The sequence below is a fragment of the Lepisma saccharinum genome, chromosome 15 (assembly GCF_977018435.1).
Source record: "Lepisma saccharinum chromosome 15, izLepSacc3.1, whole genome shotgun sequence".
NCBI classification, from domain to species: Eukaryota; Metazoa; Arthropoda; class Insecta; order Zygentoma; family Lepismatidae; genus Lepisma; species Lepisma saccharinum.
In genome coordinates, this window is record NC_139243.1 from 12,605,310 (window position 1) to 12,628,205 (window position 22,896).

Consider the following 22,896-nt stretch of genomic DNA (forward strand, 5'->3'; position numbering starts at 1 on the left):
TGGTGAATATTTTAAGAAAGCTACTATCCAGACAGTTATATATATATATATATATATATATATATATATATATATATATATATATATATATATAATTGCAAATGTGGTGCACAAAGCATTACAAATTTATGGGAGCAACATCTAAATAAAAAATTCCCAATTTAGTTTCAATTATCACCAAAACAAAATTTGAAAGTAGAAGCAATTTAAATGTAAAATTATTTAGTTCTTTCCCTCTTGCATATATATTGATAGTTTCACTAGATGTATGCAATAAATCCTTATTTTGGTATATTACAATATATAAATATATAATTTAATTATTTTTCACAGCATCAAATATATATGTAGATAGATACACAATATACACTAATTCTACATTTAAAAATATACTGTATTTATATATTTGTATCTTTTTCTTTAGCACACATATCTTACAAGCAAAAAATAACTAATTTAGTATATACTAATTCAAAATCTACCATCACTTTCTATCTAAATACATTGCAAATTTACCTTCACCTTATACAGTTTGTCTTTTTCTTTATGCTATAGGGAACTTTAAAATGGTACCCATGCTCATTATCACATTAATTAAGTTTGACTATAATGACTATCAACATGTTTGGCTACAATAATTAATTGTTAGAGCAAAGGTGATCATAGGAATTTTATGTAACCTAGTTATATTAGGGCTGATCTGTTACCACTTTTTCAATACTGATGACGACTTTACAGACCCTTTGATGATAACATAAAAAAATATATTAGTTTCACACTAATACATCTATAATTGTTCAAGTCATAACTAAAGTATTGAAATTTAACCTTCTTCCTAAAAATTTGGCCCATGACTGAAATTTTATCAGGCAATACTGGTTAATAATGATGTATACTAGTATGGGCCCGGCCCTCATTGTAGTAGTTCAGAAAGGAAAACAATATACGAGGAAAAGTTAGTCAGTAGGTCACAAAACAGTTATGGAATGGCTGATAATGGTAGGTAATAGTTTTGAATGGTGTCCTGTAGATCGCACACTCCTGCATTATAATGGGTAAGGTTGCACAAGCTAGATATTTCCTGCACATGCACAGGCCTGTACCAAAAATGGTGACTACGTGATGCATGTACCAGGTAAGAGTAATATTCATGTTGAGGGGTAAGAGTAATATTCATGTTGAGGGGAATAAACAACGCGGTTGATAATATAAGACGTAAGCGAGTTACTAAAGATATATCAGCAAAACTTACTTGTAAAATGTTCTATTAATTTCGGTGGCCTCTGCCAACATCCACTTGGGGCCTCCAAAATTAACAGAACATTTACATGTAAGTTTCACAAATATATCTTTAGTAACTCGATTACGTGTTATACAAGAGTAATATGTTGTTGTTTGGGGGGGGGGATGGACTTTCTGTAAACGATATTCTTCCATACTGTTAGAAGTACATGCAGTAAAAATTCAATAAATTATCTTAAGGTCTCTCAAAAGTTACTGAAGACCAACCTACAAATGTCATCACTAGAAGCATGCATATTTCATTTTTGATGAAAAAGCGAAATGTGAAAGAACACATTTTAATGTTAATTTTTCATGTTCCTGAAAGGTGTGAGGTGCATTTTCCTACCCTGTTTAATCGCGAAATGAACTGCAAAATGCGAAATAGACTCCTAACATGAAATTTAGAGTTTATTTACAGACGCGACACTTTCTGAAGTTTGAATTATCCCGTGAGTTATGCAATTCACGGTGAATTATCCTGAGAGTTATGCAATTCACGGAAAATTGATAAATTCTGCTGTAAATATTTGAGAATAACTACATAAATGTGCTATTAGAAGAGAAATATTTACTTTGTGTCATAGGTGTGGTTTTTAAATTAAATGTATAATTATTAAACCAAAATGTCATTTCATATACTGCTTTTGATCCGGTTTTTCACCACTATAACACCAAAATTTTATTTTATTTACCACTTTTGAACCCTAAATTGACTCTGATTTGTATCGAAATTTTGCTTTTTTATTTACCAAAAATATGTGCCTCTAGTCATCACATACGATAGCTGCACAGACAGAAAGAGAAACAGCGGGAGACAAATCATCAACCACTGTGCCATGCATATGGATCCATTGGCTGTTGTATATGGCAAACTCCCTGTCAGGACTTAGATGGAAGAAAATGTGCAGAAACTAGAGACGATGATTTGGGATGACATCTAAGAACCAATGCAGTGTAGCAACAGCTATAGGGTTTTTTCGTCGTTTAGTCTACTGTAAAATGCATGATTGCTTATAAATTTATCAGCGTGTACTGACAGCGCGTAAGGAGGGATGAAGAGATTGGACACTGAGGTGCTGAGAAGACCACAGATTTCTATATTGTGGGTACTGGGGTAAATGCTTCAATAGCAGTGAGAATTATGTTGAGCAATAAGGGGCCATTTACCATTATTATAAACTATTTGAACTTTGTATTTCACGTTTTTTCTGACTTCCTCTCATATATAAAAAGAAGTTTTCTTGGAAAAAAAAATGTCACATCACAGAACCAAAAATTAAATATGGAAAAAATCAAGGAAATGTTAGATTATAAAAGGACAAAGATTTATACAAAGGTCCTTGATGGCTGCGTACATCTTAAAGTTTTCTCGGGGGCGAAAAGTATCTTAAGTTATTGACTGGTTGAGTTGTAGACAAGATTCCAATCTTTCAGAGCTAACGTCACTCTCATCTTCATGCATGAAAAAAATAGCTTTTGAAAGCTCAAAAAAGAAAAGTTAAAATATTTTACGAATGCTAGAAAATTGTGCTCACCTCAAAACCTTAGTCAATATACGAAGAATTTTACTAATGTGCTGTGACAGTATGTTGCATTTTACCAGTAGTTACTTAAAAAAGTACATGATAAACAAACCAATCAGCATGCAGATGAATGTAAGTTATTATTTATTGAATGTATATTCTTAATATACTTTGTTGTATTGTACTCAAAGTTCAACAAATAAGCCACAATCAATCTAATAGCTTGTAAATACTGAAACATAAGTGTGTATTTTCCTATAAATTGAACATAACTGCAAGAACACACAAAAATATGCATATATACAAATATGTTCAAAATATACAACATGCAAATAAATGAATACTGATAACTTCCCTAAACTCATTAAAAATTTTCAACATCCCTTCTACAATGTTCATGGATCGACATGAGACAATGCATTTAATAATATTCACTACTACATTAACACTAATAAAATTAAAAATAAAACACTATTATCTTTTACACATCACAACCTAAAAAGCTGCCAACTGACTTAGTGTGGTAAAGGAACTTGGTTTGTATATTCATTTAATCTGTGGTCATTGCTATTTTATTAAAGTTAGAAAAATAAAAATAACTAAAGTTCCTGCTGGGACAATCATATTCGACCTATATTGCAACAGGTAACACAGAAAGAGAACAAACACTGGTAACAATTGAAACGCTAGCCTTCCCCCCTGATTATTTGGTCTGACACTGTATTTGAACCTGAAACATGACCGAAGGATATATGTTACCTGGTGCAAGGAAGGTTGAACATGATTTAATTTGAAGCTCCAGCATTTCTAAATAGCTACTTTCCATAGGCATCTGGAGGGTTAAATGAATGCCAGCTTAAAGTGATATATAATTTAATCTCAGTCACTATAATTTGCATTCATTATTATAAAGGATTGATAATTAAATTAAGACTGGAACAGACTGTTGCACAAACATATAACTTCAAAGTGTAGCAATATTTTGGGGGAAAATGCCTGGCTTGCCCTCCTCCCTTCCTGTAAAAAAATCCTCCTGATTCCAATATCTATTCATTTTAACAACACAATTAGAACATCACTTCTTTTTACACCTCTTTCCCTTCAATAAAATCTTTCCTTGAAAACATAATTTCTTATGAATATGAGTAGGTGTCTTGTAGAAGGATGTATCTTAATAAAGTTATTGAAAGGGGGGGGGGGGAAGAAACAAAAAAATGTAAAAGATACCAGACCAAAATCATAATTATAAAATTTAATATAATTTATAGCCTGTCATTCAAATTTGTGTGTGTTTTGGTGCATGGACAAACATGAATTTTAAAATGAAGACTGCAATATTGAAAATAAATAATTTCTGCAATTACCGTATTGTGCACACAATTAACAAAACTGCAGCACAAACTGTCTTGGCATCACTTACTAAAAATATCATGACAATGAATCACAAAAAATCACTGGTATTGCTGAAAAGTTATTTCACATCTAAATAACAATTTCAATTAAATAGCTGCAACATAGTCTGGCTCATCTTCTCTCTAAATGTAAAAGATTCAAGCATTATGTGGTAGAAGCAACTGAAAGAATGTGGAAATGCTCATGTAAAGATAGTCAAATGAATATGTCATAATGAATAATGCATTTCATAGGAATAGACCTGCATAAAATATTTGGTAATAAAGACAAGATACTAATATTTACTGATAACCAATGTTGTGTTGAGCCAATATAAAATTGCAAATGTTCCATGAGAAACCTGAATGCTTAATTCACCTCTTTAATTAATATGCGTGACAAATAATGAAATGGTAATGTTTTACATTAAATTACAGGCTCCAGTGAAACCTCCATTCCAGACTGCCGCGATGGTGGAGTGGTAAAGCTACCACCTTGTAATCAAGGGGTCCTGGGTTTGATAGCCTGTAGGAGGTGCATAGTGCTTCAGATTCCATTTTAAACTGTAGGTTACGAACCAATTAGCTTAAGCACAAATTGACTTAAAACAAACTGACTTCGAAACCTTAAATTTCATGGAACTCTTACTAAAGAACTTAATTCATGTTTTGGGAATAAATGACACTGTTGATAATAGTAAGGTGTAAGCAAGTTTTCTCTTTCCTTGAAACCTACTTGTAGAGGTTCTATTAATTTCGGTAGCCTCTGCCAAACTCCACTTGAAGAACCGGAAGCCAGCCCAGCAGTGAAGCAATGAGTTCCCAAGTGGATGGCGGCAGAGGCCACTGAAATTAATAGAAACTCTTCAAGTAAGTTTTGCGGAAAAAGGTAGAAACTCACATGTCTTATTAAACAACTTAAAATGAATGAATAACCGAGGCAAATTTTTAAATTATTTTGATTCACAGGGACCAGAAAAGTGAAATGTATAGAGTGAGAAAATGTAAAATCAGGATTCCACTCTAGAAGGGTCAGTACAAATGGAGTACTGATTAATCTGCCCAACGACTAATGTTTGAGTCTGCACTTGTATCACATTTCCTTGCAAAAGTCTTCTGAAAGAGTCAGATGTATCCTAAAATTACTACAATAAATATTTTTGGATTCGAGCAAATCCAAAAAAAAAATCTGGTGCTGTGAAGTTAAATGATATTTTGATTATGATTGGCATTATTTACATATAAAGTACTTACAGTGATTCAACTTGCATTAGTGAAATATCTTAAAAGAGGCTGACATAGAGGAACATCACAGTCAGCATACACAGGCACACAAACATACATGCATTCTTACTATCTCAAAAAATAAAACCTTCATCAGATCTACTTTAGACATGTTTTCTTGCACTGCATAGCAATTCTTGGTTACTTACATTCGCAATCTGCAAAATGGAAAAGCTCCCAGTTTCCGACACGTCAAATTTCATAAATCTGTTCTAAGTTTAAGATTCATGCATTAACAGACTCTCTTACTTTACCTCGTTGGAGAAAAAAATTAGTTTCTGTCAACAATCCTTCACACATTCGTACATGTAAAAAATGAGTACAAATCCCTCAAAAATTGAGATTTGAAAAACCACAATTTAATATTTTAAAGATTAGAGGAAAACTTTGGCTGACCGTGTTGTGAATCGCTGTTCATCCCAATTCACACACCAACTGTTACCTGATTTTCAGTTCTTTTTGAAGTTTACATCACAATGTTATGTTTTGATTTTCTTTTTTCATGAAAAGTGGCAAAAAAAAAATGGACACTTCACTGACGTGAAACAGATTCGTACAATTTTGGAAGTTCCTCTTCCAAATGAATCACCTTGATTCTAGATTCTAGTTGCCATTTTGCTGCCATTGAAGGAACCGTCGTTGAGATCTCCTTTCTAGTGTATGTGCTGAGATATGAGATTAGTTCGTGAGAACCATCACCATTCAGATCAGCAATCAGCACTGGAAAAGACAAAGTAGAGATAAACACAGAACTTCCAAGCAATGGGGACAGTTATAATAAAGCAAATGCAATGCAGGCCAAGAAGCAATAAATATGCACCTTCATTAATCTCCTAATTCCGTTACTTAACCTTTAGCTAATGGAGCCTTACATGCCTGTTAACCTTCTCCGGTTGAGAACATTTCAAGGGTGTGCTTTTCAAAATTGGCACAAAGTACAAATAAAAAAATCATAGCTCAGGAACTAATTCTCGTAGAGAGATTAAATCATTTTCTTTTGGAATTACAGGAATTGTGCCTCCCAATAATGAGTGTTAAAGAAAGAAGAAAAATGATTTTTTTAAAAAAATGGTATTTTCTCACAAATGTATGGCCATAGAAAATGTAGTATGGGGCAGTGGCACCATGCAGTTTTGTTAAAAATAGACTGACACTTCTTCGGAGAATATTAATATATGAGGTATGGCTAGCAAAAACCGGATTGATGTTGCTGTTGACAAAAGGCAAGCACGTCAAGGTCAAGCAATGCATGGGTGTATAACGTGATATCCTGCCTATCGACTGTGTGATTTCCCAGGGTGAGCGGCACTCAGTTCCGCTGTAGTTTGTCGATGAAGTGAACCGTATATCTGTGTTCCTTCGGAAAAATGTTTAGTGTGAAAGTGGAACAGCGTATCAACGTGAAGTTTCTTATGAAACTCGGAAAATCTGCCACAGAAACGTATGGTTTGTTGAAGGAAGTATACGGAGATGAGTGTTTATCACGCACACAAGTGTTTGAGTGGTTTCAAAGGTTTAAAGAGGGACGAGAAGTGATTGCAGACGACTCACATCCTGGACAGCCTTGCACGTCGAAAACGGAATCAAACATTGCAAATCTCGGTGAATTGATTCGAGAGGATCGTCGCTTGAGTATTTGAGCAATTGCAAAACAACCAACATTATTACATTAAGGAGCTGACAACCCTTCGTGAGCGAGTAAGAAGATGTCAACCTGATTTGTGGAAAAGCAAGTCATGGATTCTTCATCAGGACAATGCTCCTGTCCATACGGCATTGTCAGTCAAGGCTTTTTTGGCCAAGCATGGGATCCCAGTGTTAGAACATCCACCCTATTCGCCGGGTATCAATCCGTGCGACTTTTTTTTTATTCCCAAAGGTCACATCAGCACTGGAAAAAAACAACAGATTTACGACCGTAGAACCTGTGAAAACAAAAGCGACGGAAGTCATGAACATGGTTTCAGAAAATGATTTCCAGCACTGCTTCCAGAAATGGAAGATTCGTATGGAGCGGTGTATCGATAGTTCAGGAGAGTACTTTGAAGGGGATAATGTACGTATTGTACAAAATTACCAATAAAAGATTTTGTAGCAACAGTCAGGTTTTTTTCTAGCCACACCTCGTATGTCATAATAATGTACAAGAGCAGCAGTATTGCCAGCTTATGTAAAGGATTGCCAAAATTCGATTCTAGCATCGGTCCTATGAATGTGAGATGGAGCAAATTTGGAGGGAAGCACGGCAAAAGATCATTCTTTGAGGATATGTATCGCCCATCCCAAATTTGGAAGAAAGAGAGAAAGAAAAGAACACACTGAAATTAAACATTTCCGAAACTCGTAATTTTCAGGAAATTTCGAAATTCTTAAAGTGTTCTTTTGCTCTTATTATTGCATAAAGTGAAATATATCAGAAGAAAGCAATTGTTGATGAGTTATAGCAATTTTATAAGATCAATCCCAGAATACTCATGGGGGAACAGGACTCCACTTGTTGACAATTGTAACAACAGATATATAGTTTTGTAATTAGAGTTTGCCATACCGTCATATGTATACTAATGAACAAAAAAGACAGAACTCAAATATCATGTGTAGTTTTCAAGAAATTGCATGTTAATTGTTGCCAAGTGGTGGTGGGATATACAGTGAAACCTAGATTTTACATTTTTCAGGGGACCAAGCTGCAAAAACTTAAAATGCAGGAAAATGTAAAATTCGGGTTCCACTGTATATATTTCGTCCAGCCACTAAAGGTTAATGTTACTCACTACCAGGGTTAAGCTAGGCTAGTAAACCCTCAAACATATGTGTCAATAAATTGGATACAAATTCAATTATACCACACATACAGTCAAACTATAACTTACGGGAATGGTCCTTGGCAGACATATATGGCTGGCATATTTCATCGCTTTGACCTTTTTGGCATATTTGAGTAACATCGCTCTGACTAGCATTGATGGCACGGTTCTCGGTCTCGTTGAACGTCAGTATCACAACTCGCTCTTTAATTTCATACAGCATACTTGCATTATTTCTTCCTGGCTTACGGTACACATATTGTGTAGACCTCTTCTTTGCTCCATGAGGATTTTCAACTTCCGATTCACCCCCAGGAGAGAGAAACTTGTTGTGGAACAGGACAGGCTGAATGCTATCTAGCTCGGATTCATCTATGAAAGTCTTCCTTGGGACGTCTTCTGTATCTCGGAAAAACTGTTGCCGCTTCTTCCCAAGACTTGCATTTTCAATATCCCACTGCCAAAATTTCATAATGAACCCACTCACGGGATGCGGTAGGCTCTTGTTAAAGTAGAATGAAACAGGAGATATGCCGTAAGCATTGAGACTATTGTAACTCCAGATTGTAGTGTTGTATCCCAGTTTGTTGTCAGAGATCCTAACATGAACATCGCATTGAGGGCATCGGCCTTTATTTTCAATAGTCAAGTGATGATTGCTAACAGTTATGCTGTGCCCTGATGATAGAGAACTTCTATGCTGTTTGATAGATTCTGACAACTTCTGGTCTATTTTTACACTGGAAGTATCATTGGATACTTTCGAATAAAGATCTTGGATGGTAACAGTTGTCAAAGATTCTGAAATAAACAGAAAATAAACATTGTAAATTCAGAAACATGGCAGGTGTAACTATGCTAAGAATAATTTACAATGTAAATATTATGTAAAAATTTCAGAAAAAAAGGGGGGGCAGGTTCTACCAGAACTCGAACCAACGTCTCTTGTATATCATGCAATTCACTGCTCTACGAACACAGCTACTGAGGCAGTCCTGGTTTTACATAATGTTACTGTGTGCCAAATCATACTAAATAAACCAAATCAATCTACGTATGCTCAGTGTATCTGCTCCATACCATGCAGGCCCCACATTCTCGACCTCAGCCATACTGGAGGTGATGTAATCATCACCACATTTATATCAACTTTTCCCCCCAAAATATCCATTAATTACAAGCTGGGATCCTCAAAACTGTTTCATATGGGGACATTGTTGGAAAACTTCTCACCCATCCGCACTGAGAATCAAACTGAGGTATTCAGCATGGAAGTCGTTGCATTACCAATGGCACCCCATCCCAACTGTACTTAACCCTAGGCACATCTGTAATTCGCACTTGCTTTCTTGTTAAATCACTCTGCTTTTCTACTTTTCTACTGTAATTGCAAGGATGCAGTGCTGGCTCTGTAGTTAGGTGAAAGGCTAGTAGGAAAAAAATGGGGTAATATAAAAACAATGAGAACATCCTTCTTATATTCGTCTTTCACACAAGAAATGTGGTTTCTAAGAAGAAAACAAACACTAAATAATAAACAGGATAAACTTATTTCTCTTAAATCAGATGTGCAACACAATTTTTTAGTCACATTCTTGATTATTTTACTTCAAACAGTACAATAAGTGTTCATATGTTGGTATTATTACACTACAAAAAGTAGTACAGGGTGAGCATAAAGTCTTTCCCTGATTACAAACGTTTATTGCTAAAGAACTATGCTAGATACAGATATGCGGTTTGTTGGAAATGGTAGCTGAACTCATAATGTTTTGTTATCAGTACACTTCGACATGTGCTACCTTTGTTGCCCTTAGAACGTCTAGGCGATATTAAATTTCTCTCCATGTCTTTGCCAACATCTCTTCCATCACCGTCTGTATAGCATCCCATATTCGTGTCTGAAGAGTTTGCATATTAGGAACTGATGAACTAAACACTGTCTCCTTAATGTAACCCCATAAAAAAAAGTCAAGAGGGGTTATGTCCGGCGAAAGCGGTGGCCATGATATGGGAATCAGAATAAGAATTAGACAAAATAAAGAAATGGAAACAACTTGATGTATTGCACTACTTATTGTCATAGGTTTTATTTGCTTATCTACCGTGGAAGTTGAAATATAAATATTCATAATCAGGGAAAGACTTTATGCTCATCCTGTAATTTCTTCAGATGACATGTTTTCGATAATCTTTTACCTGGGAACACTGTCATATTTCAAAACATGTATTTCATATGATTGTGTTAATTGCATATCCTGCTAGATTGATTGATTTGTTGTTTTAAGTCCACTTTATGCACAGATAGGCTAATAGGGACTGGACCTACAGTTTAAAGTGGGATCCGAACCACTATGTGCTTCCACTGGGTATCGAACCCAGGACCCCTTGATTACAAGGTGACGACACTACCACTACACCATTGAGGAGGCCACATATCTTGTTAGACTATGCTGCAAGGCATTCATCACTGGATTGATTTGTTGTGTGATATTTAGAAGTGTACCATGTATGCAACATCAGCGTAAAAGTCGACAGAAAAATCACCCACAATTTTCTATCTATGAATCTTTCCTATCACATCCGTGCTCCGTTTCTGATTGAAGTGAATACAATATACAATTACTATGTATCGTGGGAAGTGTATCATTCTTTATGATGCATTAGCCAAATTCCACGGCATACTGGTTAGCATAGCATGAGTCCCAGGTTTGAATCCCTGCCTGGAAGAGTTTTCTTTGCGAGTGTCTCTTCATCAATTTCATCACATAATCAGTCATCTTCATCTTCGTGATTGTAGCTCTTTTCTACTCTTACGGCGGCCTGTCCTCATGCTGGCAAGGGAAGTGGGGAGCGGGGAATAAGCAACAGACCAACCAGACAACAACGGTGGCGCAGAGAGTTACGACGCCAAGGGAACTACTATGCGAACCTCGTTCTACAGGCTGCTGCGTTTCTTATCATAGTGGATTGGTTGCTTCCCCGGTCTCCACTTCCCTTGGCAGTATGTAGAGTGCCCACCGTAAGAGTAGAAAAGAGCTATAGTCAAAGTGGCAAAAAAAAAAACAAAAAAAAAACAACAGCAATTTCAAACGAAAAAAGTGAAATACACAAAATCAATCAATCAAAGGATGAAGAAGCATTACAGATTGAAGAGAAAGGAATTTCATCTTTATCGGGGCTCAACCGATACCAGTGTGAAGTGATACTGACACACTTACTGATTTCCACCAAACTCAATGCTTCAAAATTTGAAACATTTAAAAGTTGTTCAAAATATTTAATTTCACATTAGAATATTAAAATACCTTTTATGTAATTTTTTTTCTGTGTGAGTGAGTGAGAGAGTGAGTGAGTGAGTGAGTGAGTGAGTGAGTGAGTGAGTGAGAGAGAGAGAGAGAGAGAGAGAGAGAGAGAGAGATAGAGAGAGAGATAGAGAGAGAGAGAGAGAGAGAGAGAGAGAGAGAGACACAAAATACAGTTCTTTCTAACATAAGAATTGTTCCAAATCAATGGAAACTTAAAGAAATTAGATACAGGAAATGGACAGGGACACAAGGGAAGGAAAATACAGGGTGAGTCAAAAGTCAGTTTACATAGGAAGTTTTCCTTGTCTCGTTTTCTGGTGCATGGTTCGGTTGCTGTGGTCCCGTTGAGTGGCCACCTCATTCCCCAGACCTGACACCAATGGATTTTCCCTTTGGGGTCATTTGAAGGTGCTCGTCTACTCAGATAAGATTCAGAACATCGAGCATCTGAAGGAATACATTGTGCGGACATGATTATGTCAAGACGTTCTACAGAATTGGAAATGTCACATGCACAAACGCATTGATGTTCAAGGTGCACACATTGAAGATATACTATAAATTCCTATGTAACCTGACTTTTGACTCACCCTGTATAGCAAAAATGACCCAAGATTAGAAACAACATGGTAAAAGGATAAAAGTAGACCAAGAAATACGTGGAGGAAAATAGTGCAAAGAAGCCAGAGATACAGAAGATAGCTGGATCGAAATAAAAACAAATAGCATGGAACAGAATCCACTGGCATGCATCCTCCAACTTTCTATGACTACAAGAGGCACTAAGAGAGCAGGAAACTAAAGTGTAAATCACCAACCCTGAGACCTTCGGTAAACAAACGGTCTCACCGATTCGATGTATCACTCCGCGTCAGCTGATTTATGACCGCAATCATCTGCTGTTACACTCATAGTTCGCCGCACCTATTCACTTTATATAAGAGCCTCTGAATGTGAGAACCCGCTCTCAAAACATCAGACGAATATGCAGCCGCATACATTGTTACTCTCCCGGTCATTCTCTCTTTCATAACCCTTAAAACTGCAGACACTGACACACCACTGCACTGGGATACCAACTTAACCACTTCATTTACTGGTTTCTCAGGATACCACTGACAGAACATTACATAAATATTAAGTAGAATCTGTTTCTCATCCCTTTTCAAAGGCTGACCTTGCTGGTGTTTTGAAAACAAGCTCGGAGAACACGGACACCTTCCCGCACGCATAGAACTCGGCATGTTATTTTTCTAAGGATAAGTCAGGCAATATTACTAAGTTGCACTACTTCCTTGCTGTTCACATGATTATTTTTAGAAAATAACCAATGTTAGAAAATTCCATTATGTACACAAATCTCTAAGTTCATTGAAAGTTACAATGCATATTGCTACAAAATGTTCACACTTATCTTGCCTTGCCATGTCACCAAGTTATTTTACGAAGTGCACTCTATTTGGCGAAAGAAAAATCGTTATTAGGATGCTTGTCAAAGTTTCCAACCGCAATAAATTTACTAACTTTCTTTGTCATCATCATCAATATATTTATTGGACTTACAACATTGCATATGGCTGTTTATGCCCATTATATATTTTATTTACATAAGATACAATTTACATAAAATCTACAAACAAATTTCAAATAGACTCCTATCTATATCATCCTTAGAAATATACATTACCATGTTATATCATTTTGTCTAAAAAAATGCAAGTAAAATATATTCAATTCACATGCAAGAAAGAAGCCAAATTTATGGGAAATGATTACTGGTGCAAAGAGTTAACCATAAAGGTGAAGCAATAAGTAAAAAAAGAAAGAGCAATGGGTTTAAAGTGAGATGTCATTTGCGGCAGCGTATCACATACTACAAATGGACCATTGTTTTACCTTACGTAATGAATCCTGTAACAACGCTGGATTTTCGTGTGGATTATTTTACATCTATGAGTTTGCAATGCTTTCTGCATGCAGGTGGTTTTGTTTACAGAAGGTCTCAGGGTTTGTGATTTGAACCTTAAACTAAACATCCACATACAAACATCTACTAAAACAATTATTTTCACTTATAATACATAACAAAACAATACCTGCATCTGAAGAATCCTGGCATGTGTACGAGATTGTTAAATCCTTTTCAAGCATCAGATTATGCACAGACTTGCAACTTGGCACGGTGTACGGCTGCCCGATGATACTTCCCATTCTGCCAGATATCAAGAGCAGCGTGTTGTGGCCGCTGGATGATGCCCAATTGGAGCCCATCATACTGCATGCTACTGCCAGTTCGTTGACCTTATCTCCGTCAAGGTCCGGTAGCATAAGAGGGAAGTCCAGTTCCCTGAATTTGGTTTCACTCAATTCACCTGCATGATTGTGGAGATACCACACTGGTAAACCTAGAGGGGAGGAAATGCCTTCTTTTGAAATTATAATTAAAAATTATTGTTGTTCTTTCGTCATCGTTTAAGTAAACTTTATGACCAGATACACTAGTTACTGCCAGGTTAAAAATTATGGATACTATAGTTTTCACTCCAATCAAAAGTTTAGATTAACACAGAATTTTTGTGGGTCTAATGATATAGTACGCACTTCTTTTAATATGGCTTCAATCTTTTATTGTCGAGAAAACAAAAAAAGTTCCAGGTATCCATTCCATTCTTTATGTTAATTATCCTATTGTTATTTCTTTAACATTAATGAATCTTAAAATAAATGTCTGATGAAGGGAGCGTGTGTTCTCCCAAAATATTAGACTTAAAAGTGGGTTTAAAAGCTTTATAACAACAGTAAACTACAAGAGGAATAATATTTTGTATTTTGGTTCACTCCACTTCTACAGTGAACACAGAAAGCTAACAGTAAGTATGGATTGAAAATCTTAATCAGTTTAATGCTGAGTTATACGAGGGTCATCCAGAAAAAAAAGGATTGTTTTGGTGTAAAACACGTGACAAATGATGTAAAAGTAAAAAAAAAGTAAAGTGCTACTCTGTGTTTTGTCACATGCCATGAAGGTGTACAGGGAGTGTGGGGTTAGGGCCCCACAATTTCCTGATTTCGGCCAAACTGGGGATGATGTGGGCATGCCCCTGGCTGCCTTTACCCTCCACAGTTTCACGCCAGGTACCCACTATATACGATGCTGGGTGGGTGCCAGAGTTGCTTGAACAGGTTGAAAAAGTCCTGGTTCTCCCCTGCCGGGGATGAAACCCGGGTCTCTGTGATGGTACTCAGATGCCCTAACAACTGAGCTATCGTGGATCACTCTTGTGACAAATTGTGTGGGCAAAAAATTTATGGTACAGAAATTACATACCTTACTCTAGTTTCCAGAAAGCACTTTGGCATGGCTGATGAACTCAAACGATGCTCTCACTACATGCTTGAATACATTGGCGGCAAGAGAGTACAATGACAGTATCAACAAACTGGTATCACGCTATGTTAAGTTCTTGAATGGGCATGGTGGATATGTGGAAAAGTAGAGCAAGGTATGTAGTTTCTGCACCATAATTTTTTTTCTTCTGGATGTCCCTCATAAGTTCAATTGGAATGGAGTGTAACTTTCCTTACAAATAAGGACTCACCTGAAATAGGGTTAACAACAGAAAGCAGCCCTTCCACCCCAATCACAATGCAGTCAAGCACTCCATCACCATCCACGTCTACTAAGTTGCAGTCCAAGTCCAATGGAAGCCTCGAAAACTTCCTCATCCACATCAGTTTTCCATCCAAACCACTCAAGCACACAAGACCACCAACATTTTTGGTAGATGCAGCGTTTCTTGGATATCGACTGGAGAAATTCTTCTCTCCATGGAACATGGAGATGATATTGTGACCAGTTTTTGAAGAATTAGGAACCAATTCAATATTTCCTTTGATTTCTGAAGAAAGAAAAAAAAGAACAAGAACCATCAATACAAACCTACTGACACACAAAACACTGTTATTAATTTTTAAATACGTAAACAGAACGTTAAATGTAAATGATAACATCTAAGTAGTTTGATTCAGATCTACTTAATTCACAAATGGGACATTCCCGTTTGAATGAATTCTGAAAATTATTAGGGTTTTTAATTGCATTAAGGTATAAATGTTAGTGAATACACATTCCGTATTTACTCATGTATAATGCACACTTTTCCAAAATTTTTGCCCCCAAAAACTGTGGTACTTCCATTGATTTTCCATGTTTACGGAACCCTATCATGTTATATATCGTTGTAAAGCTTAAATCCTGCTGTTTCTGAATATGGAAACAGTATTCCATACAAGATAACAACACTAATGTGAAATGCAGTTGAAATAAGTTCATCAAAAAATGAAGAAACGTTCTGATTTTTATGGTACTTTGGATGAAAGAAAACATAAGGAAAAAGATAATAAAAATTAAAATGTATTACTGGCCAAATAATGACATACATGGAGTGTGTAAATTCCTTACTGGAAGAAATCTTGCGTTCTTACTGCTATTTGGAAGATCCTGAATGTGCCTCGTATAAATGTTATATTCGTCACAGAAAGAAAAAAGTATATATTTTGAAGTTCTTTTAGAAAAAGTAAAGAAGGAATGAGCAAAACCACATATAAAAGTTTGAAGGCCATTTCACACGATATTTCACTTTGTAATGTAATGTTCTGCCACACCAAGAAAAGTAGTGCACTCTGGCGGAATACGAGCATGCACCTTTCGTCACACGGGATACATATCAGCAGTATTTGTTGGGCAAGAAATAATATAACTTCCTGAGCACTGCAAATCCATAATGTAATTTTGATCTCGCTATGTACTATTACAGAATAAATAAGGTGGTTAAAGAGTGACAGCTTTGGGATGCTAAACACAATGGAAGGAGGGGGTGGAGGTGGCATTGGTTGGAGACTTATTGTTTACACAAGAGGATATTTTCCTCTTGGTCCACATAGCAACAGATGACTCATTGAATAGCCTCCCCGATGGCACAGTGGTAGCGTCGCTGCCTTGTGATCAAGGGGTCCCGGGTTCGATACCCGGTGGAGGCACAAGTGGTTCGGATCCCACTTTAAACTGTAGGTCCAGTCCCGATTAGCCTTACTGTGCATAAAGTGGACTTAAAACACCAACTCAATAACAACGACGACTCATTGAATAGGTATGATGTCATTCACTCTTGATCAGCATAGCAACAGTTTTACGACCTACAAACTGGATTGTACTGCGCATTATATAAGAGATATAATTTTTTGTCACTTTTACTCATCAAAAACCAAGGTGCGCATTATACTCGCATGCGCTGTATACACGCGTAAATATGGTAATTTGCATATTTCAGCAACAAAAAATTATTAGCATCTTTATCCTATACATACACAAGCATTTTTTTTCCTATTTGTTATGAAGTCAGTTAATGCTTTTCATGAATTCAGGCTGTCATCATACTCAAGTTTTTTCATTTGTTAGCACACAAAAAAGTACTACATTATTATATGAAATTAGTTTATTATGAATATTTTCATCCAATCTCACGTCTAGAACCTAAATATTTTTGTAATGAGATTTAAGCCAATAAAGATTTGCTCCCAAGAATCATATCCAAGACCCTTTGAATATAGAGTGACAGCAATAACCATTACACTGTTGGGAAGCCCTCATCCACGCGTACAACCTGTAAAAATCACTTCACAATCAGAATTCAAACCCCAAATCACTCTATCTTTAAATGCTGCAAAAATTTTCTCTGTAACTGAAGATGCTCTGTCAGTGTGTTATTAGAAATCTTGCTCAACTCTTTCCTGTAGCATTACACCCACTAAAGGCACTTAATGATCCCTAAACAAGTTATTTAAACAGACACATTACCCATTCCACTAAACTTCTGCTCCCATGAACTTCTGGATTCAGCCTTTGGTGGTGAACATGTAGCCAGATCGCATGGAAGACCCCACAAAAAGATCACAATTGCCAGTATACAGAAAAGAACAGAAATCGTGAAGCACAACTTCCTCATGCAGGACATGCGATTGCCGTTTTCTGTCTTTCCCGTTGGAGGAGGCAGCTGTCCTGTGAATCCATTTACGACAACTTCTGGGTTACCTAAAGGTCTGTAGTCCATTTTCTCGCCTAAAAACAGAAGATAAGTAGTTTTCAGATTGTTAAGAGTGAGACAGTGACAAAAATACAGAAATTATATTGAATCCTCAAAGCTACTTGACAAGCTATACACATGTTCACATATCGTTGTGCCTTTTCTTTACAAATGTCATAGCCAACTTGCAAGCGACATTTCATAATTTTCTTTACTATACACAATTTCCATACGTAAAATTAACAAACATTTTCATTTGCCTTTAGGTGATGCTTTTTTTACTATTTCTTAAATATTTAGTGAGCCACAGTTGCACTAGTTCTGTTATTCATCATTCTCCTGGTGGCCAAAATTCACACACAAGAGTTACACCTCTACAAAGCACAAAAGTGACTTTTTATTTATTTTTTGTTTATGACATATAGACTATGTGATTTTTGTTCCAGATATTGGTACTACTTTCGTATAGGTGTAACACCTATAAATAATTTATTTCGCACTTTTTTACATTGCTAACGTACTATTCTGCATTGCAGAACATTTCTTTAGGTGTAATAATGAATTTCTAATGAACATAATGTCTATTTCTTACATTTACGAGTACTTACTGTTCTCAGTTATTTCGATTCTGTAACACACAGTATGGCGATAGCATACTGGTTCATCATGCGTTGTGCGAGTGTTTTGTCGATTTATGCAGTGTTGCAACTTTGTTCACAGAAAAATACATACTTTCGTGCCCAGATATGAAATTATGTTAATATCTTGCAAACCATTGATGTTAGCCCCACAAACCATTCACATTATCCCCACAAACCATTTCCCATAAGGTTAGATTAGGTTAGGCAAGCATAGTTTAAAAAAAAAATTAAAAAAATAAAAATACTCGACACGTCATGCTATAGTGAAAACACGGCGAGGTTTGAAACACTTACTGGGGGTTACGTCTTGTAACACACGGAACATTGTGCTCACGTGCTGCTCCAATGGCAGCAGCAGCAATAACGTGTCAGAGATATATTTTCGCATTAAAATGGATCAAAACTACATTCCCGAACCTCAACAACGCTAAAGAAAATGATTTGCGCAAGTACTTTCTTATGTAAATTTGAAGAAATCAGTTTCCGCTATACGAAAGTGTTACCCAGATTTTAAAAACACTTAAAAATTAAGGCTCAACTGTACCTTTGGCAGTCCTCTCCAGTCGAAAAATCGCTTCGATATTCCAAAATATGAAAAATTACATCAGCTCACAAGGTAACAGTATGGTATAGTGAAAACACATTTCTTCAAATTTACAGGAGAAACTACTTACGGAACTGAGTTTCTGTAGACTTTTGGAAGCTCGTGGAAGTGTTTTCTCCCTTCGTTCAACTTATTTGGCCGGTAAATCATGTATTTTTCGACATTAATGTATCTCCGATGCACGATAGCTCTTGCCACCATTACCGTCGACTATGTGAATCAAATGTTCTGTGTTTTCGATTATGTAACCCCCTGTTAGTGTAGCAACCACGCAGTAGTTTTGTAAGATGATGTGCGAGTGGTTTTCTCTTTTTTCCAATCTAATTTGCTGTTTGCCTAACCTAACTAAACCTAACCTAACCTTCTGTGCATGGTTTGAGGATCAATTTTCGCTTAAAAACCTTCTGTGAATAGTTTGTGCGGCATTTTTCGGTTCATAAGTTTGGAAACACTGCATATCAGCTGACGATAGACAACATGAGTCAAGATTTGCCCGCCATATTGTGTGTAACGAAAGCGAATTAGCAACGAACAATAAATACATGTAATGTGAAAAATTACGCTTTCTTCATTGAAAAAAGCATAATCCCACGTTCAAACTGTACTGCTATGCATAACAGGTAAGTACAAATGTAAATAATTAGGAAATAAACAAGTGAGATGTGTTTTCACTATACCATACTGTTACCGCTTACAATTCCTTCTACAGCATTGATGTGAAATTTTGTCTAGTTTGCTTATGCTGTTATCTAGATATTCTCAAAAGTTTCGCGATTACATAAGTCTATTAAACTATTGATAATATCTACATACCAGTGAAAGCAAACTACATGAAAAATTTACGTCAATGCTCCAGAATTAATTCTAAGTTGATGTAACTTTTCGTATTTTGGAATATCAAAGGGGTTTTTCAATTGGAGAGAAAAATTTGACCTGATGGCTGCCAAAGGTCCACTCGATCCTAAACTTTTTGAGTCCCAAGGCCATTTTCACATGTAAGCCCCTTGGTCCCGGGCAGATTTTGAGCAAAATGCAGAGTTTCAATTAAATGAGTGTAGATCGGAGGCTAATTGCCCTAGAGAGATGAGTGATATAACATTGTACGTGGAATGAATCAGAGATTCAGACTATATGAAATTTATGCAAATTCGGCGTATATGTGGCAGGGGGAGGGGGCTAACTCTCAAAAATTCCGAAATTTTGGGGGGAAAATGGGGTCCCCCTCCCCCCAAGAAAAACGTACATGACAGTGTCGACATGCACATGGAAATGATCGCTGACACTAAGGAACACAAAAATATTTGCATTATTATCATATGACCAATGTAACGTGAGTTGTACCCCAAAAAGGAATGATGGGCATGCCACTGATTCAAGCTTCAAAATGCAGCAGTACCTTGAAATGACTTTAGCTCAGAGACTATTTGCCCTGGAGACATGAACGACATAATGCTGTACGCAGAATGAATCACAGATTCAGACGGTATATAATTTATGCACATATGGAGGGGGAAAGGGGGGAAATCCGATGAAAAATAAATTTTTTTAAAAGAAAATGGGGTTTCTCCCCCATGCCCTCTTGAAAAAAAGGATATGAAAAGTTCAAAATGCACGTAGAAATTATCGCTGGCATCTAAGAAACAAAAAATATTTTCATCATTGTCATATGACCAATGTAACGCGAGTTGTACCCCTGAAACGAAAGGCTTGTACACCACTGTCTCAAGCTTCGGAATTGAGCAAAATGCAGTTACATTGAAATGACTATAGCTCAGAAACTAAATGCCCTAGAGATATGAACGATATACCGTTGTACGCAGAATGAATCACAGATTCACACGATATATAATTTAAGTGCATTCGGTGTACATATGGAGGGGGAAAGGGGGGAAATCCCTGAAAAATACTTTCTTTTAAAAAAAATGGGGTTTCTCCTCCCCCCCACAAAAAAAGGATATGAAAAGTTCAAAATGCAGCAGGCACAAACGACATTAGCACACTTTTCACACCACAAGAAGAACACGTAGATGACAAATAAGTCCTTGGAAGTCTGTCATTTCACTCAAAAAATATCCTTGCACTTGTTCACAAAACGACACACACATACGCACAACTTTCACGGACGAAAAGCTAGAATGCAGTGAAAAATGAGGACCGATTCTTGCAGCTGCTTCAAATTCTATTTTTAGACAATGCAGGGTAACCTGTGTTGCAACTTGTGGAACACTTGTGCTCAAAAACAAAGGTTTCCTTCAGCGCACCTCGAAATTGCATTCCCACAACTCAGATTCAACAACCAGTCTTCCCCCATCCCCACCTACTGCATGCGCCCGCATTGAAAACTTTCATTTTTCCCCTCCTTTTTCATGGAAGAAAAATAGAGTGCAAGAAACATTTCTGTTAAATACATGTGTTAGGAATAATATATATATATAAAAATCGAAATTCTAGTCAAAATTAGAAAAGTTATAATGTAAAAACTACGATCTTGACACAGCATCTTGATCGAGATGCTTGGGACCGCGAGGGTTACATTTGGGTATCTCAACCGAGATGCTTGGGACCCAAAAGGTTAATGGTTTTTTGCCTTGCATTTTTTTGAAAATATCCCATTTGCACCTTGAATTAATCTAGATTGTTAAGATTTGTCCCAGATGACTTACCGTTTCGTTTATCGTTTGTATCTTTATTTGAATCAGCTAATTGTTCATTGGCTTCACGACTTGCATTCTGACGTGCATTACTATGTAATTCTTCTTCTGAAGAATCTGTATCACTGATGGTCTGTGGTAGGGGAGAGTATACAGCTCCCTGAGTATTACTACCTCCTGACATCTAGTGAGGTATTCTAAAATTAAAAAATAATGGTTAGGGTTAGCATTTATAAAGTTTTTGAGAACAGACTAGTTTTTCTCTCACTTATATATATTCAAATGCCTATACGCACCCCCTCCCCCCCCCTGTGAAATTAAAGTCAAACAAAAATTACATATTTCACACATATATTTTCATTTCAGCCACAAAAATATGTATTAATTATTGCTTGAACATGATAAATTCAAATTGAAGCAATGTTTTTTTGAGAGGACAACAGTATTGTGGTGGAAAATTTGCCTTGTTTGTTCCCCCCTGGAAAAAATACCTTGCTTGCCCCTTCCTGGAAAAAAATCCTGCGGACGTCCATAAGTGCCTATGGACTATTTTCTGAACAAAAAGCAGAATATACATGAAAATCAGCTATGTAAATTAACGTTACTGCCTCTGTATATACTGTATATGCTTACTAAAATCTCCTGCTGATTACAAAAATAAAAAACTACAATAACTTCAGATTCATGTCATAACAAACAGGTTAGCTAAAGGAAACATTACAAAGTATAATCCTTGAACGTCTTCTTTTTATATTTGTGAAAACATTAAATTCAGTTGATTAACAGCTATATAAACACGTCTTTCCATTTTACACAACAAAAATTTATAAAACTGTGCAAATATGTTGTTAAATTTGGTGCTAGCATGCACAGGTATGTTTACAAATTTTACAAGATTGAAAGACAGTAACAAAGACCAAGTGAACGTTACACAAAAAGTGAAGGTAAAAACTGTGCTAATTGTGTATTTCCACCATAAATAATTATTTCGGTAGCAATAAAAGAACACGGATGTTCTTTCCGGATAAGCTATTCTATTTTGCAGACAGATGCCACTGCTCTGCAACTCCAAATAGAACGGAGGATGCGTAATTAACACTAATGTATTGCAACATATATATGATTTAGTAGTTCAATTCTACGTTGTTTTCACGATAAATCAAACAATATCAATGATTGGTAACGTCTTAAAACTAGCTCTAAACTAATTTCACTAAAGTTACATGACATGAACCTAAATTTACCGTCACTCTTTTGTTAGTCATCAGTGGGCACAGTTGCCAGATCCTATAAAAACAATCCGTGCAAGATCCAACAATA

General features: G+C 36.3%; 1 protein-coding gene across 2 annotated transcripts; it reads right to left on the reverse strand.

The window, feature by feature from the left end:
- Window positions 1-5,835: 5,835 nt before the first annotated feature.
- LOC145999593 (uncharacterized) lies at window positions 5,836-22,846 on the reverse strand. Of its 2 annotated transcripts, none has more exons than XM_083136637.1 (7): window positions 22,821-22,846; window positions 21,589-21,773; window positions 17,455-17,715; window positions 15,197-15,496; window positions 13,694-14,002; window positions 8,356-9,090; window positions 5,836-6,202 (listed from the first exon to the last, which is right to left on the reverse strand). In XM_083136637.1, the coding sequence occupies exons 2-7, from the start codon at window positions 21,758-21,760 to the stop codon at window positions 6,015-6,017; spliced, it is 1,965 nt and encodes a 654-aa protein (XP_082992763.1). In that variant the 5' UTR covers window positions 21,761-21,773; window positions 22,821-22,846; the 3' UTR covers window positions 5,836-6,014. The 2 variants fall into 2 exon arrangements, with proteins under 2 accessions (XP_082992763.1, XP_082992762.1); XM_083136636.1 differs by lacking the exon at window positions 22,821-22,846 and adding an exon at window positions 22,508-22,788.
- Window positions 22,847-22,896: the final 50 nt, after the last annotated feature.